The sequence below is a fragment of the Lissotriton vulgaris genome, chromosome 10 (genome assembly GCF_964263255.1).
Source record: "Lissotriton vulgaris chromosome 10, aLisVul1.2, whole genome shotgun sequence".
NCBI lineage: Eukaryota > Metazoa > Chordata > Amphibia > Caudata > Salamandridae > Lissotriton > Lissotriton vulgaris.
The window spans coordinates 152,504,320-152,520,877 of record NC_141698.1 but is presented as its reverse complement, the minus strand read 5'-3'; the positions used below and the strand labels follow the sequence as shown (position 1 = coordinate 152,520,877).

The window sequence follows — 16,558 nt, the reverse complement described above, 5'->3', positions numbered from 1 at the left end:
ACGAATTTTGTCGGTCCCAAACTCTACACCTACCTACTCCATACATGAGGAAGTTGGCCTACCCTACATTACAGACGGATTGAAAATGGCACCTTTACTTTTTTGGGCCAATATCTGGATAAATACTGAGTTGTCTTTAAACCACACAATCCTTAAAGACGTGACTGCAAGGGAGGGGGCAATGAAAATAGCCTGGCTAAGATATATAAAGTCATCATTCACTGCCCTCGGGAGACCTGATCTATATACAACTCCGTCAAAAATTAGGAAAGCGGATGTTGTATGGATTAAGAAGGAATTCCAGGGGAGGACACGCTTAGAGAGAGAGGATTTTGAAGTTAATAAACCGCTAGTAAGAGCACACCTGGTTTTGTCCTCTTCCCCCTCGATGGAACCTTACCTGCAATACGTCTCCAAACCCTTGCATAGATTTCTGTTAACCAGATTTAGAATGAATTTAATCCACTATTCATTAGGCATCTTTCCTGTGTGGGGTAAACCGGAGCATACGCAACCCTGTGAGTGTGACCAATTTTCAGATCAGGATACTCTCCATTTTGTGTTTTTCTGTGCGTTTCACAATACTGAGAGGAGAAAATATCTAATTCCCCTCCTGAAAACACTGGGCTTCTTACAAGTGAGACCTGCCTTGCTTTATCTCCAAAGATTGCCGGATGCACATGTCACTTTTTGTGTTGCGAGTTTTTTAACAGCCGCATACAGAAGTAGAAACAAAAGGATTCCTAGAACTGTACTGTTTTAAAAACTAAAAATCAATAATTAACTGTTACTTTATTGTATGTATTATGGTGATTAATTAAGTGATTCTTTTTTGGACACTATGTAAAAACAAAATGAACTGTGGGTATTTTTAAAATGTCTTTTTTAAATGTATGTATGTTTTGCCTTTTATGATTTTAACAAAAATCGAATAAAGTGTATTTTGACTGACTGAGAGGTCTTTTAAAGTCCCTGCCCTGGCTCCAGACGAACTACAGGGGGGTATGCAGCCCTTTGTGTGGGGACAGGAAACAGCCTATTCAGGTGTGTCAGCTCCTCTCTCCCATTCTACCCAGAATGGCCCACCAGTCACACCTAAGATCCTTTTGTGTGCGGCCATCTAGAGGGAATGCACAAAGCCCTGCTTTCTCCCACCCCAGACGTGTATTCTCAGACAGGCAATAGGCACCAAATGGCTAAAGTAGGAAATGCCAACTTTCTAGAAGTGGCATTTTCAGAATTTCAATTTAAAATCTAACTTCACCATAAGTTGGGATTTTAAACTGTGATCCCATAGACGCCAAACCTGAGGGTCCCATTTCTTCCCAATTGGAAATTACATAAATGTAATAAGGTAATCCCAATGTGTAGCTATGGGAGAGATAGGCTTTGCAGTAGTAAAGACGGAATTTAAGAGTGTTTCTTTACTAGGCAGTGATTCATTTGTACCTAAGGTGTCCGATGCTCGGTACCAGAACTTAATTGTCCACGCCGACACTTGTGGCAGGGTTAACTTGACAGGTCAACATGGCAGTTTGAAACTGAACACTAAGGCTCTGCAATGGCAGGCCTGAGACATATTTAAAGGGCTACTGATGTGGGTGGCACAATCAGTGCTGCAGGCACACTAGTATCATTTAATTTACAGGCCCTGGACACATGTAGTGCACTTTACTAGGGCCTTAGAAGTAAATTAAATATGCCAATTGTGGACAAGCCTATGCTACCAGCTTTAAAGCAAAGAACACATGCACTTTAGCACTGGTTAGTGCTAAAGTGCCCAGAATTCTAAAGCCAGCCAAATGGAAGCCAGCAAAAACAGGAGTTCTGAGGGCAAAAAGTCTGGGGAAACCACACCAATGATGCCAGGTCTAACAACCTCTGTCAGAAGCAGTTGGTTTCCACAAAATACACATTTTTGCAAGACTGGCAATGAATAACTCATGCACTGCATGTTATACATTCATTTTGAGATGGAAGCAAAGTTGCTGTATCTCAAATCATTGAATAAAGGGGTCTTGTAACGCAGACCATTATCGTTCGGCCGACTTTCTATGATTTTGTGTCTCTTGGACAGACATGCCACACTTAGAAGTACAGCAAAACACACAAGATGATGGACGGAATGTTGCACAATGGCAAAACATTCACTCCCAGTCGCAGATCTGGGTTTAATCCATCGTTATTTTGCTCACCACGCCACCCCAGTTCAGACATGGCCATATGCAAATCAGTCTTGACCCTGTTCCTCATGGGAACAGTCCAGCCCAAACTGCCAAGCCATGTCTTCCCTGGACCGGAATTAAGCATCCTGGGACCGGTTTCTGGTCATCAGCCGTCATCAGCCAGGATAGCTTGACTTGAGAGATGGAAGCAAAGTTGCTGTATCTCAAATCATTGAATAAAGGGTCTTGTGAAACACACCATTATCGTTCGGCCGACTTTCTATGATTTTGTGTCTCTTGGACAGACATGCCACACTTAGAAGTACATCTTCATTCTGTGACAAAGTAAATGAGGACATCTCCATGATGAAAGAGGTGGCAAGCTAGAAAAGAGATGGAAATCAGTGTCTAGAGTTCAACGCTGCTTCCAGGGTTGGAGTCAGGTTCCTCATATGCCATCTAATGGCTATGTTGAAGACCATGTACCCCAGATATTTGGGGTTTAATCTAAGCTTAGAATTTGACAAAGAATTTCTGGATTCTTGGAAAAATCACTTTGTCTGTGTGCCCCTCAAACTGCAAAGAATTAAAAAAACAACAGGGACATGGATTCGTCTACAAGACTCCCAACTACAAACAGTCCACACACTCGTTACTCAACAGAAAAACATCTGTGATATATCAAAAGGCTAAAATATATACAAGAAAAATAAAATTAATCTGAGGGACGACGGTGTACTTACTCTTACAAGAAAAAAACAAAGATTAAATGCTCTTCACTTGCAGCAGGATGTTTTTGTTCCGGAAGACTTTGTGGAACATTTCTTAAAGATAAGAATGCCTATAATCCCTTGCTAGTTGGCTCCCAAGAAACGGGATTTGTTTCTGAAAGGACAAACTGACTTGATCGTTAATAAATGTAAATTGGTAGGAATTATAGTGAGACGAGGGTAAAAAATAAAGCATTTAGAATAAAATTTACAATCAGTCCCTACTGATGGCATTTTGAAATATACCTGTAACAGCGAGTGTCACATCCTTTAAAGGTTCAAACAACAAATACACAGTCACCTTAAAAGCACAAAAAGGCCTACGCTTAATTTCTCAACAACTATTTATGTCGGCATGAAATACGATGAACAATTGTACCCGCTCGGGTCCAATATTTACCTTTTTGCTCTTCCCTGAAACCTGCTTCAGAGGCTTGAAACATGGATTAAAGTAGCAGATTGTTTTCGGCACACCATATCCGGCTTGGAAGAACATGTGTAAATATTAGACTTGGTTCCATCTGCCTTTCTATTTTGGCGCAGAGCAAGGTGCAGCCAACCTGGTTTTTCGGATATTGTTTTCTGAAACTTAAGGGAAATTCAAGAGCCCTGTTGAGGGGTGTGTTTGCTCTCGGTCTGGTCGGGTTTCACATCCGGTGGCAAGGACGCGCTTGAATAGCCTTAAAGTGCTTTGGCCGGAAAGAAAACCAAGTGACGGATCAATACTAATCTCGAAATAAAAGCCCGGACTCGAAGAGTCCTCGAGTCTGTGTCTACAGATCTGATGCGGAGGACGCGACACAAGTCAACGTGGCACTTATGAGAGTGCAGAGTATGACGTGTGATGACGTTGGAGTGGTTACAAATGAACCACGCAGTACGTGCACTCAGAGGAGATAAGATAAAAGACACAGTTTCGCCTTTATCCAGCTTGGGTCTGGATGAAGGTGAAACTGTGGCCCTTATCTTATTAGACCTCAGTGCTGCATTTGACACAGTGTCTCACTCCATCTTGCTGAGAGCCATGCAAGTGGCACGCTTAAATGGAGTAGCCTTACAGTGGATTGGATCTTTCTTAGCTGACCGAACCTCTCGAGTCTTCTTTGGGTCAGCGATCTCTACCTCCTACCCATCCCCTCTGCTTTTAATTATTTAATCATTACTAGGAAAGAGAGTGGCCATGGAGTCTACTCCATATGTTTTATCTCAATGAGGAAACTTCAAAGGGATACCTGAAGGCTTTCAATTTAGAGAAGGATAGTCAAGTGTGTTGTATAATCCTTTTCAAGATGGACTCACTGCAATAAATCATACCCTCTGTCCTACATGGGACTATATGGAATTTTTTGATTGAAATGATTTGAGCTCAACTCATTTTGACAAGGTCAACCAGAAGTTTTAGGCTTTTGTATTCCTTAATCATCACTTCCATTTCTGTATCCTCAACTGATAACTGAGGGTATTAATCAAGAGGTCGACTCCAATTCAGGAGTATCTCTGCAGAATGAGGCCTCTGCTAGAGGTACAACCAGAGAGATTCAGGAGATATATCCGGAAACTCTTGATGTAGCAGACTGCACTGTCACATACACGTGTGGGAGTCCAGAAGCCTTAATGCCTGCCATTTTTCAGTTCTCTGCAAGAAATGCTAGTCTACATAATGACCTGGGCCCGACTGTAGGAGAGTAGGATCTGCTTCATATAGTTACCCCCACTTTTTGCTGATGTTTCATTGCTTTCAACTTAGACTGGCTGTGATCCTGCTATCCAGGACCCCAGCCTAGCTGCTTTCTCCTCTTAATTTATTGCATGTACTTTAGGTACACTCCAGATTGGACTCTGGGGTACTCTTATCAGTACCTAGAATATGGTATACTATGTACCCAGGGCTTAGGTACCCCAGAGGCCTCCCAGGGGCTGCAGCATGTATTATGCCACCCCTGAGAGTCCATTCAAAATGACACCCCAGGTCTGCTACTGCCAGCTGTGCAAGGTGGTGCATGGACCACTTACTTAGATATAGGTTCACTATATCTATCATATATCACGGCACATATAAACCCCTATGGCAGGCCTTATCAATCCTGAAGGCAGGGTGCTGGGTTTTATGTGAGAGGGTGCCCATGCATGAGCAGAGCCCCCTGCAGCCTTCGGAACCTATTTTCTGGGGTTGTTTGTGATGCAGCCAACCATATATACTTAAGTGCATTATAACCTCGCGGTAAATGCTAAATTTAAAACTGCTGCTTAGAAACATGTTGTGTTTGGTGTCAAACACCTTGAAATCATACCTCCCCACCAGTAATTGGCGGGGGAGGTATGACTACACCCTCCTAAAGGGACATATGCGACACACCGGTACACCCAGTACCAGCTTTCTCGACCTGGGCATCACAAAATGGATGCTGCCAGCCACAGACAATCAATCAATCAAGCATTTGTAAAGCGCACTACCTACCCGTGAGGGTCTCAAGGCGCTGGGGGGGTGGGGGAGAGCCCCTACTGTTCGAAGAGCCAGGTTTTGAGGAGTCTTCTGAAGGTCAGTAGGTCTTGGGTCTGCCGGAGGCAGATGGGAAGGGTGTTCCATGTCTTGGCGGCTAGGTGGGAGAATGATCTGCCGCCGCCGGTCACTCTTCGGATACGGGGGACGGTGGCGAGGGCGTGGACGGTGGAGCGGAGCTGGCAGGTGGGGGTGTAGAAGCTGAGTCGGCTGTTGAGGTACACTGGTCCTGTGTTGTGGAGTGCTCTGTGTGCGTGGCTGAGGAGCTTGAAGGTTATCCTCTTGCTGATGGGGAGCCAGTGCAAGTCTCTCAGGTGGGGTGTGATGTGGCTGAGGCGGGGGATGTTGAGGATCAGGCATGCAGATGCGTTTTGTATGCGTTGGAGCCGTTTCAGGAGTTTGATCAAGGCTCCTGCGTAGAGGGCGTTTCCGTAGTCCAGTCTGCTGCTAAGGAGGGCCTGGGTGACCGTCCTTCTTGTTTCGGTGGGGATCCACTTGTAGATTCTGCGGAGCATGCGGATGGTGTTGAAGCGGTGAGACGGCGTTGACCTGCTTCATCATGGAGAGGGACGCGTCGAGGATGACCCCTAGGTTGCGTGCGTGATCGTGGGTGTTTGAGCTGTTCCTAGTGCGGTCGGCCACCAGGAGTTGTCCCAGGCCGAGGGTGTGGATCCGAGAATGAGAACCTCCGTCTTGTCCGAGTTCAGCTTCAGTCGGCTGTTTCTCATCCATTCGGCGACGGCCTTCATTCCTTCGTGGAGGTTGGTTTTGCCGGTGAGGGGGTCTTTGGTGAGGGAGAGGATCAGCTAGGTGTCATCGGCGTAGGAGATGATGTTGAGGTCGGACCGTCGGGCGACATGGGCGAGCGGTGCCATGTACATGTTGAACTGCGTTCTGCTGAGGGATGAGCCCTGGGGTACCCCGCAGATGATCTTGGTGGCTTCGGAGCGGAAGAGGGGGGTGGACGCTCTTTGTTCTGCCGGAAAGGAAGGAGGTTGTCCAGTCCAGTGCCTTCTCTTGGATCCCGGCGTCATGGAGGCGTGTTCGTAGAGTGCGGTGGCAGACCGTGTCGAAGCGGCTGACAGGTCTAGTTTCGGTCCTTGTGTTGCTGCGGAACCCGGACTGGGACGGGTCCAGGATACGGTTTTCCTCGAGGAATCTGGTCAGTTCAGTGGCGTAATGAAAGTTGAGAGGGCCCCCCTGCAAGGTACATGGAGGGGCCCCCGTTCCAGATTTAATCTGAAGCTCTCAGGCCTAAGCACTAAGCTGAATTAATCAGTATATGATCCATATTACCACATAGTTGCGGGGTATGTCTCTCAGATCAACCCTAAACATTCAATGTTCTAAGTCTTAGAAAGAGGAACAAAATGCAACAGCAATAATTACAAAGTCAGAGACAATTTTTAATTCATTTCGTTTTTGACTATCTCAATATAAAAAGCTTGTAGGTTGCCCAAAGAGAGCGTGCAGGAAAAAAAGGATGTTCAAGTGATTAGAAAAGAAAGTAAAGATCAGGATATGGAAATATTCACAATAAGTATTTACACAGAAGGAACGGTTACACAGTTCACCGTCCTACAATAACCTGGCCTTCAATATACATTTTTTACACATTTTTCAATCAAGGGAAACATGAATTCAATGAACTTTTTGCACCAGAAAATGTGTGTCAAGGTCCAGGTCAAAAAAGGGAAAGAGCGTTGACGTTTCGACTCGTCTTATGGCCTAAATGTGAGTTAGAATGTGGCCGTGCGAGTCTTCATCAGGACAAATACAATGGGCAAACCAAGGAGTAGTGTAGGCCCTGAAATGGAGTAAGAATGTAAATCAGGCTGTTGCATTAAAATTGCGACCAGTATCAATCTCGCAACGCAAGGAAGGGTAAAAGGTGCTTACCCTATGGTAGAGAAAGGAGGTGAGAATGGACCAAGTGGAATGTCTTCACTCGTTGTCCCAGGGTTATTTTAACTCCTAAAAACATAATGAGCTTGGTCAGTTGACTCTATTTCTCGTAATTATTCCGAAAAGCCTCCAAAACAAATTGTCTGTACATGTCATTACCTTATCCACGATGCGTAAATGGAATGACTTTATCTCATAATTAAGCAGGTTTCAATCTCTGCATATTCAGGTCTCAACAAATGTATATGAAGCTGGTCCTATGAATAAATGAAGGAACTAATCAAAATTCAGTATGTGTATATCTTGTGGTGTATCATTGTATTATTGCCACATCTGTAAATTATTCTATCAATATGGCAATCATTTTCATGGCAAAATAAAATAAATCCTCTGTGGTTTCATGAGGATGGGGAAGTCCCAGTGACAGGTTTAAAAATTGGTTAATTACAAAAACACACAACCTTACCCGGTGTCAATTTCTTTTTCATAGAAGGTTAGTGCATCGCCCTGCACTTGGAATCCTAAAAATATACGCCTATGAACAATCGGGCATCCTCATGAAACCACGGAGGATTTATTTTATTTTGCCATGAAAATGATTGCCATATCGATAGAATAATTTACAGATGTGGCAATAATACAATGATACACCACAAGATATACACATATTGAATTTTGATTGGTTCCTTCATTTATTCATAGGACCAGCTTCATATACATTTGTTGAGACCTGAACATGCAGAGATTGAAACCTGCTTAATTATGAGATAAAGTTATTCCATCTACGCATCGTGGATAAGGTAATGACATGTACAGACAATTTGTTTTGGAGGCTTCTTGGAATAATTACAAGAAATAGAGTCAACTGACCAAGCTCATTATGTTTTTAGGAGTTAAAATTAACCCTGGGCAACGAGTGAAGACATTCCACTTGGTCCATTCTCACCTCCTTTCCCTACCATAGGGTAAGCACCTTTTACCCTTCCTTGCGTTGAGAGATTGATACTGGTCGCAATTTTAATGCAACAGCCTGATTTACATTCTTACTCCATTTCAGGGCCTACACTACACCTTGGTTTGTCCATTGTATTTGTCCTGATGAAGACTCGCACGGCCACGGTCTAACTCACCTTTAGGCCATAAGACGAGTCGAAACGTCAACGCTCTTTCCCTTTTTTGACCTGGACCTTGACACACATTTTCTGGTGCAAAAAGTTCATGGAATTCATGTTTCCCTTGATTGAAAAATGTGTAAAAAATGTATATTGAAGGCCAGGTTATTGTAGGACGGTGAACTGTGTAACCGTTCCTTCCGTGTAAATACTTATTGTGAATATTTCCATATCCTTATCTGTACTTTCTTTTCTAATCACTTGAACATCCTTTTTTTCCTGCACGCTGAATTAAAAATTGTCCCTGACTTTGTAATTATTGCTGTTGCATTTTGTTCCTCTTTCTAAGACTTAGAACATTGAATGTTTAGGGTTGATCTGAGAGACATACCCCGCAACTATGTGGTAATATGGATCATATACTGATTAATTCAGCTGAGTAAAGGAATGGTTGAAGACCACTGTTTTTTCAATAGTATACAATACCCAGGTCTTTTGACTCTTTGGGCCACCCCATTTTTGTTAATGGTTAAGCACTAAGCTGAGCTCCCCCGCCCCCATCCTACCCCCGCGCAGCTTGGGCCCCCCTCGCACTGCTGGGGAGGGGATGTGGCGGCCTGTGTTACACGCCTGATCATGAGTTACCAGCAAGATAACTAAACACCTGTTTGAGATATATATATCAACCAAAGCAGCAGAGTAGCTATGAGTGCAGTGCAGGCAGCCAGCAACATGAAAAATCGGACACCTGAAGGATCCATCAATGATGTCCCCAGTTATGGGTCACCTGTGGCTTCAGAGTTGTAGATTATCATAAAAGAAAGTGGGGAGAGGAGTGCAGTTCTATCCATCACCAGCATGAGCAGTTTCGCTGTATATCTACACCATATTTTTGTCTAAAGAGCCTTATGGAGGATGCTGAGGTAAGCGTTTTCGAAATTAATAAATACATGGGAGTTCCCCTTTGTTTAATTCCTAAATCAATTGTGGTGGGAATAAGATTTTATATAAAACACAACACCTACATGCGCAAATACATTCCCTGAGCATATCTGGTGGTGAGGTAGAATAATTAATGGGTAAAGCATGTTCTTACAATTCAGAGAAATCCTGCTCTAGCACGGCAGAGAAATAAAGATGAAGATTGCATTCATACCAAGATTATTCACAGCTGTTTAAATAAAAGTCTGCCGGCACGGTGATGAATGGGAGTAGCATGGCGAGTACTCATTTAAGTATTGGGGTGTGTTAACTTCAGTGTTCCAGAGACAATACAGTTAAATATGTGCAAAGCAGTGCAATTTTAATGATGATGTAAAAAGTAATGTAATCATATATTTCAAATATGCAAATCCCATTCTAATGTACACAATCTGGCATAGGCCCTCGGGAGCCCAGTGAATGTATAGCACTCCATTGTTCCCAGATATGTACCTGCTAAATAAATCTCTAAACATACATGCATGATACATAGTGATCTCAAAGTACAACTGTAATGGAATGGGATTTGAGAAGTTGAATGTGTCTCTAATCACATTCGAGCGGCTGATTTGAGGATAAGCTTCGAGATCAAGGATGGCACAGCTGGGACGGTGGCAATGGATAGATGAAACAATAAATGGCCTGGCAGTGCGGCAGAGTGCGTTCGTGATGCAAACTCAAGCACAGAGCTGGGCATTTAAGAGGTGAAAGTAAACAAGTTCGGAGCATTCGCTCCCTCCGTGGGACAGTGTGTGCTGGTATCTTCACAAACACACGACTGTTCATAGCTTTAGGCGACAGGGTGGCCAGGCATCTAAACTTAAAAATGCTTATTGGGCCCAGCGAAGTCACCACCAAGCTACAGCTTTATGCAACAGATCTGTGGAAGAAATCTCCTACAACATCAAATCAGCACTGACAGAGGCCTGTGAGATAAGATCACACGGGGAGGTGCAGGGCATTGCACATGAAAGGCCCAGCGTGAACCCAGAGGATGAAGATGTTTGTGTCACTTGGGGGAGCAGGCAGAGGAGTCACCGGGAGGTAGTGAACAAGGAGCTGTTTTCTCCCTACACTAAGGGGTTAATGTGAGCAGTAGAGCCGCTAAAACAATAATACCGGACACTAAATTAAGAAGCTGGTGCTGGTGCATGTCTGAGGCCCCGGGGTCACATCTAAGCCCTCGGGTGCACATCTAAGCCCTCGGTGCATGTAAGAAAACACAGTGCTGCCACTTACACATGTCCGTCAGAGTACATGACATCAACGGCAATGAACGGCGTACAATAATGAAAAGCACCTGACTTGAAGTCTCCCACGCTGGAACTACTCTTTGGCCACTCCCCCATAGTCAACTAGAGCGTGATCCACCATGCGTAGCACACATACGCAGAAAAGTAAAACAGTACCATCTGGTAAACAGTTAACAACCACGTCTGCACCAAACCTTGGCGACCAGACACCAGTATCGAATTGAACCGGACTAAAAATGCATTTAATTCACAAAATTTGAGGGAGCCCCCCTGCAAGGTGCATGGAGGGGCCCCGGCAGGCTCCGGATTTTGACAGACGCTCTCGGACGAGAGTACTGTGCTGAGGGGCCCCATCCACTTCGAGGCCCCGCCGCACAGCGGGGGCTGCGTGGGCCTGTGTTACGCCCCTGGGTCAGTTGTTTGTTGACGGCCTTCTCGATGACCTTCGCCGGGAACAGGAGCAGGGAGATGGGTCGGAAGTTCTTGAGATCCTTGGGGTCCGCCTTGGGTTTCTTGAGTAAGGCGTTGATCTCGGCGTGCTTCCAGCTCTCCGGGAAGGTTGCTGTCTCGAAGGAGATGTTGATGGCTTTCCGTAGATGGGGTGCAATGGTGATGCTGGCTTTGTTGAAGATGTGGTGTGGGCATGGGTTTGACGGGGTCCGGAGAAGACGGAGTTCATGTTCTTGATGGTGTCGTGGTCGTTGATGTTGGTTCAGGTGATCAGGCGGTTGGTGGTCGTGGGGGTCTCGGTGGTTGCCGGGGTGGTCGCAGCATTGAAGCTGTTGTGGATGTCTGCGATCTTGCGGTGGAAGGAGGTGGCCAGCAAGTCGCACATGTCTTGCGAGGGTGGGATGTCGTTGGTGTTGGAGCTGGGGTTGGAGAGTTCCTTCACGATGTTGAAGAGCTCTTTGCTGTTGTGTGCGTTGTTGTCTAGGCGGTCTTTGAAGGAGGCCCGTTTGGTGGATCTGATGAGGTGGTGGTGTCTGCGGGTGGCGTTCTTGTGGGCTGCGTGGCTTTCCGGTGTTCATTCACGGATCCAGTTCTTCTCTAGCTTTCGCAATATTTGCTTGGAGGCTTTGAGGTCTTCAGAAAGCCAGCTCGCGTTCTTTCTGGTCTGGCTGTTGGAGGGTTTCTTGAGGGGGCAGGGATGTTGGGGCAGTTGTCCATCCACTGCCTGAGGTTGCGGGCGGCGGCGTTGGGGTCGGTTGGGTTTGCGGGTGGGCTCTGGGCGAGGGTGGTTGTTAGCTAGTCTTCAGTGACTTTGCTCCAGCAGCGGCGGGGGATCTGTTGGGTGCGTTGGGCGTGGTGGGTTTCCAGAAGGTGAAGTGGATGCAGCGATGGTCGGTCCACAGGAGTTTGGTCGTGTGGTTGAAGGAGACGTGGGGGCTTGCAGTGAAGATGGGGTTGAGTGTGTGGCCTGCGGAGTTGGTGGGTGTTGTGACGAGTTGTCTGAGTCAGAGGTTGGCGCGGTTGTTGATCAGGGAGAAGGGGTTGGGGTCGTTGTTGTTCTCGAGGTGGAAGTTCAGGTCCCCAAGGAGGATGTAATACGGGGAGGCGAGGGAGTGTGTGCTGACGAGGTCGACGATGGAAACGCTGAACTGTGGTCGGGGTCCGGGTGGTCTGTAGATGAGGGTTCCTCTGAGGGTGGTGTTGGGGTTGGGGTTGGTGTGGATCTGGAAGTGCAGGTGTTCGGCGGTGCTGAGGGTGTCGTCGGTGTCTGTCGAGATTTTGAGAGTGTTCCTGTGGACGATGGTGATTCCTCCTCCTACTCCGTTGGTGCGGTCCTTGCGGGTGATCTTGTAGCCTTCCGTGATGGCTATGGCGATGTCCGGGGACGAGGAGGGGTTCAGCGAGGTCTCGTCAGGAAGGCGATATCTGGGGTGCTGGGGTGTTGGAGTCCTGTAGGTCCCAGAGTTCAACGGCGTGTTTGCATGCGGAGCCTGCAATCCTGCTGCTGAGCCAAGCTCGAGCAGGGGAAGGCTTGACAATAGGCTTTCTGTCACAGAGAGGTGTAACGACCTCCCAGACAGGCTTTAGTGTATTGGGGCTGGGTGGGTACACTCTGAGAGTGCTTTGATGTCTGCACTGGGGGCACATTTTGTGCTCCTGCTCTGGCACAAACCTGGACAAAGGACATGGGTGTAGCCACCCCTCTGTCCTGACCCTCCCATAGGTGGGTCCCCAGAGTTTGTCCCATCCCTTACAGGACTTTAGATTTTACCTGGACTAAACTCTGCTACAGAAACCAAGTACTTTGACGATCTACACCACTCTGGATGACTGAAGAATCTCCCTTGAAGTAAAGGAGTTACTCCCCTGCAAAGCAGGCACCTAAACGCATCTGACCGGTTTGCATCTCCGGAGCTCATGAGGGCCACACTAGGGAATTAGTTATCACATACAGATGTCTATACTCAGCAGCCCCAACTCTCAGAATTTCCAGCAGGCCAGGCTTCAACACAAGCACCTGGAATCAGTGCTTAATTTGAGCCAGTGGTTTCCGGTGCTCAGCACCTGCACTTAATTGGTTTCTGGTGCTCAGCACCGGCACTTAATTGTCAAAGCCACACTTATGATACTCTGCCACATGGTGGCACTGCTCATCTAATTTAGAGAGCGGCAGAACAACGGTTGTTAATGAATACAATATACATAAAAAAAATGCCAATACCTGCCTTCCCAGCCATTCCTTTAGCTTTGGGGAACTGGAATAACCTGAACTGTCAAACTTGCAAGTGAGAGAGATGGTGAGTATTTGTTTTGGCAGCGATGTCAGGGGCAAAGAGTACAGGGCCCTGGCACTTATTAGTTTACATCCAAGTAGATTGTAATAGTAGTTCAAGGTTAGCGAGGTCCCTGTTACCACACCTAAGCCTTGATATTTCTCACTAGAAAGACTAGCTACTTACTCCTTGCAACTTGCCCTACACCTATTTTTTTGCATACTGTGAAAGTAGTGACTGTTTATTTTCATGTCATTCTTTTGCGGCATATTTTCACTGATATAAAACACATTTGGAAAAAAGAAGGCAGTATTGTTCACAACTAAGAGCAGTTTTCATGCCTGACAAGTGTTAGCAGTCACACAAGTAAACTTCTTGGGGCCGTATTATACAGAGTGGCCCGGTTACAGAAAGGGCAGCAGATGCTCTGTAATGGGACTACCGCTGGCACCCATGTATAGCCAGCGCTATATTCAGAGGACATTCCCTCATTTGCATGGGGAGTGACCCCAGGCAAACCAGGGAATCATTTTGCCTCTTAACCCACCCCGTATTATGGATGTGTGGAGCAGAGGCAAACAGGCACAAAACATGGGATACAAAAGCAATCATTCAGACTCACAGAGTACTCCAGCATGGTTGGGTTTTGTACCAGTCTGAACTGAATGCTCCATGATGAGCATTTGCTTCTCCAAGTTCATGCCATGTCATGCCATGCTGGTTTGTAAAGCACACGCTCACCCAGGAGGGTATCCTGGCACTGAGCAGGTCTGTGATTAGCCAAGCCACGTGCTTAATGTGGTTATTCAAAAAGCCAGGTCTTCAACTTCTTGTGGAATTCAAGAAGTGAGAAGGCGGCTTGGATGCTTAACGGCACCTAACTTCACGCTTTAGGAGCAGGCTCAACCACCAGATTTCGTTTTCCATATGCGAGGGATGTGTGCAAATAGGAGTCTTGCCGATGTTAGTTGTCTGGGAGGTTTGTGAAAGCAAAACGGTATTGTCGAGGTATGCTGTGCCAGAGTGTCTTGAAAGTTTGGGTGAGGAGTTTGAAATGTGCTCATTGGGGTATGGAAATCCAGTAGAGGTACTTGAGGTGAGGTGAGATGTGTGAGTGTTGTGAGAGGTTGGGAGTTATTCAGGCAGACGAGTTCTGGATGTTCTGCTGTCTCCTGATGAGATGCTTGTTTAACCCAGTGTAGAGGGTGTGCTTGTAGTATGGGATGCTGGTGGCAAAAGTGTGGGTGATGATTTTCTACGTGTTGAATGGGAGCCACTTGAGTATCTTCAGTATGTGGAAGCATAAGGCAATGATGGCATGAGCTGTGATGTTGAGTTTACAGTTGAGAATGATCCGAAGGTTCTTGAATTGGGTTATTTCGTTTTAAGGTAAGTCTGGAAAATTAGTATTCATGCCACCATGAATGCGTCATCCCACATTGCATAACCTGTTGTAGCCCTTTATTGAACTTAATTATGATCAGTCCTATTGTGCGTAGATGTGGTTAGCCAAAGAGTATCACAAAGGCCACTGAATTTATGCATTAGGGGGGGACCAAATTATGCAGCAGGGTTGATTAAATTATGCAGCATGAAAGGTACATTATGTGGTGTAATGTGGTGACATTTTGTGATAGTAATACTTCATTATTTTGACTTTTTTATTACACTTGGTAACACTGTTTGGGTCTACGTTGCACCTCATTAGTACAAGTTTAACACGCAAGTATAGCAATAAACAACTGAAAGGTGAACAGTCAACTTTTGCAAAGAGTCTTCAACTGCGTTCTAACATGTATTGCAAAAAGAACAGATGATGGAACGAGTGCTAAACAACTCACCTGGGTTAAATCCATTGTTGTTTTGTATGCCACACCATTCCAGATTAGACCCAGCCATATGCAATCAGTCTTGACTCTGCTCCCCAAGTGAACAGACCAGCACGAACTGCCATGCCAGGTCCTCCCTGGACCAGAAACAAGCATCCTGGGACCGGTTTTGGGTTTCACCCCTCATCAGCCTGCTAGCTTAAGTCTGGTGGTGTAGCGAACCCGAGACCCAAGTCTGGGCATACCCTTCCCACTTAGGGTGACACATGCTAAAAGAACAGCTGATGGACGGAATGCTGAACCAATCATGCATTCAACCCCAGTCACAGATATGGGTTAAATCCATCTTTTTTTGCCCGCCACGCCTTTCCAGTTTAGACCCATTCATATGAAAATCAGTTCTGATCCAGTCCAAACTGCTAGGCCAGGTCCTCCCGGGACTAGAAACAAGCATACTGGGAACAATTACGGGGTTTCACCCCTCATCAGCCAGGCAAGCTTGAATCTGGTGGCGAAGTGAGCACGGAAACCACGTCTGGGCATACCCTTCCCACTTAGGGCGACAAATGCAAAAAGAACAGACGATGGACGGAATGCTGAACCAATCAAACATTCACCCCAAGTCACAGATCTGGGTTAAAACCATTGGTTTCTTTGCATGCCACATCATTCCAGTTAGACCCAGTCATATGCAAATCAGTCTTGACCCTGCTCCCCATGGGAACATTCCAGCCCGAACTGCCAGCCTGGTTCTCCCTGGACCAGAAACAAGCATCCTGGGACCGGTTTCAGGGTTTTGCCCTTCTTCAGCCAGGCTAACTTGACTATGGTGGAGTAGCGAGCATGGGACCCATGTCTGGGCATACTTGCTCTGCCACTGGATTCAAGCTAGCCTGGCTGATGAGGGGTGTTACTCCGAAACCGGTCTCAAAATGCTTGTTTTCGGTCCAGGTAGCACCTGCCTTGGCAGTTCGTGCTGGACTGTTCCCATTGGGAGCAGGGCCAACATTGATTTGCATATGGTTGGGTCCAACCTGGGGTGGCGTAGTGAGCAAAAGAACAATGGATTTAACGCAGATCTCTTGACTGGAGGTGAATGTTTGATTCATTCAGCAATCCGTCCATCATTTGTTTCTGCGGCAACGTGTATTGCAGCATTTTTTGTAATTTATGATTCTTTTGTGCTAGAAACATTTTTTTTTATCTGCAGATTATGCAGCAGATTGTGTGGCAAATGCGTCAAATCCATTTTTTTGTGGGAAAGACCACAGCCATAAAGTTGCATAATTCAAGTGGCCCTGACTATAACTTGGGGTTTTG

General features: G+C 46.0%; 1 protein-coding gene across 2 annotated transcripts in view; it reads right to left on the bottom strand.

The window, feature by feature from the left end:
• TECPR1 (tectonin beta-propeller repeat containing 1) overlaps positions 1-16,558 on the bottom strand; it is a 575,261-nt gene that overhangs the window by 535,229 nt on the left and 23,474 nt on the right. The window contains exon 1 of one of the 2 annotated variants that reach the window (XM_086940728.1): positions 3,336-3,511. The exons of the other annotated variant lie outside the window; for it this stretch is intronic. Coding sequence (XP_086796854.1) covers positions 3,336-3,431 — 96 coding nt within the window. The 5' untranslated portion in view covers positions 3,432-3,511. Of the gene's footprint in view, positions 1-3,335; positions 3,512-16,558 lie in introns of those variants that run through there. 2 annotated transcript variants of the gene reach the window in all.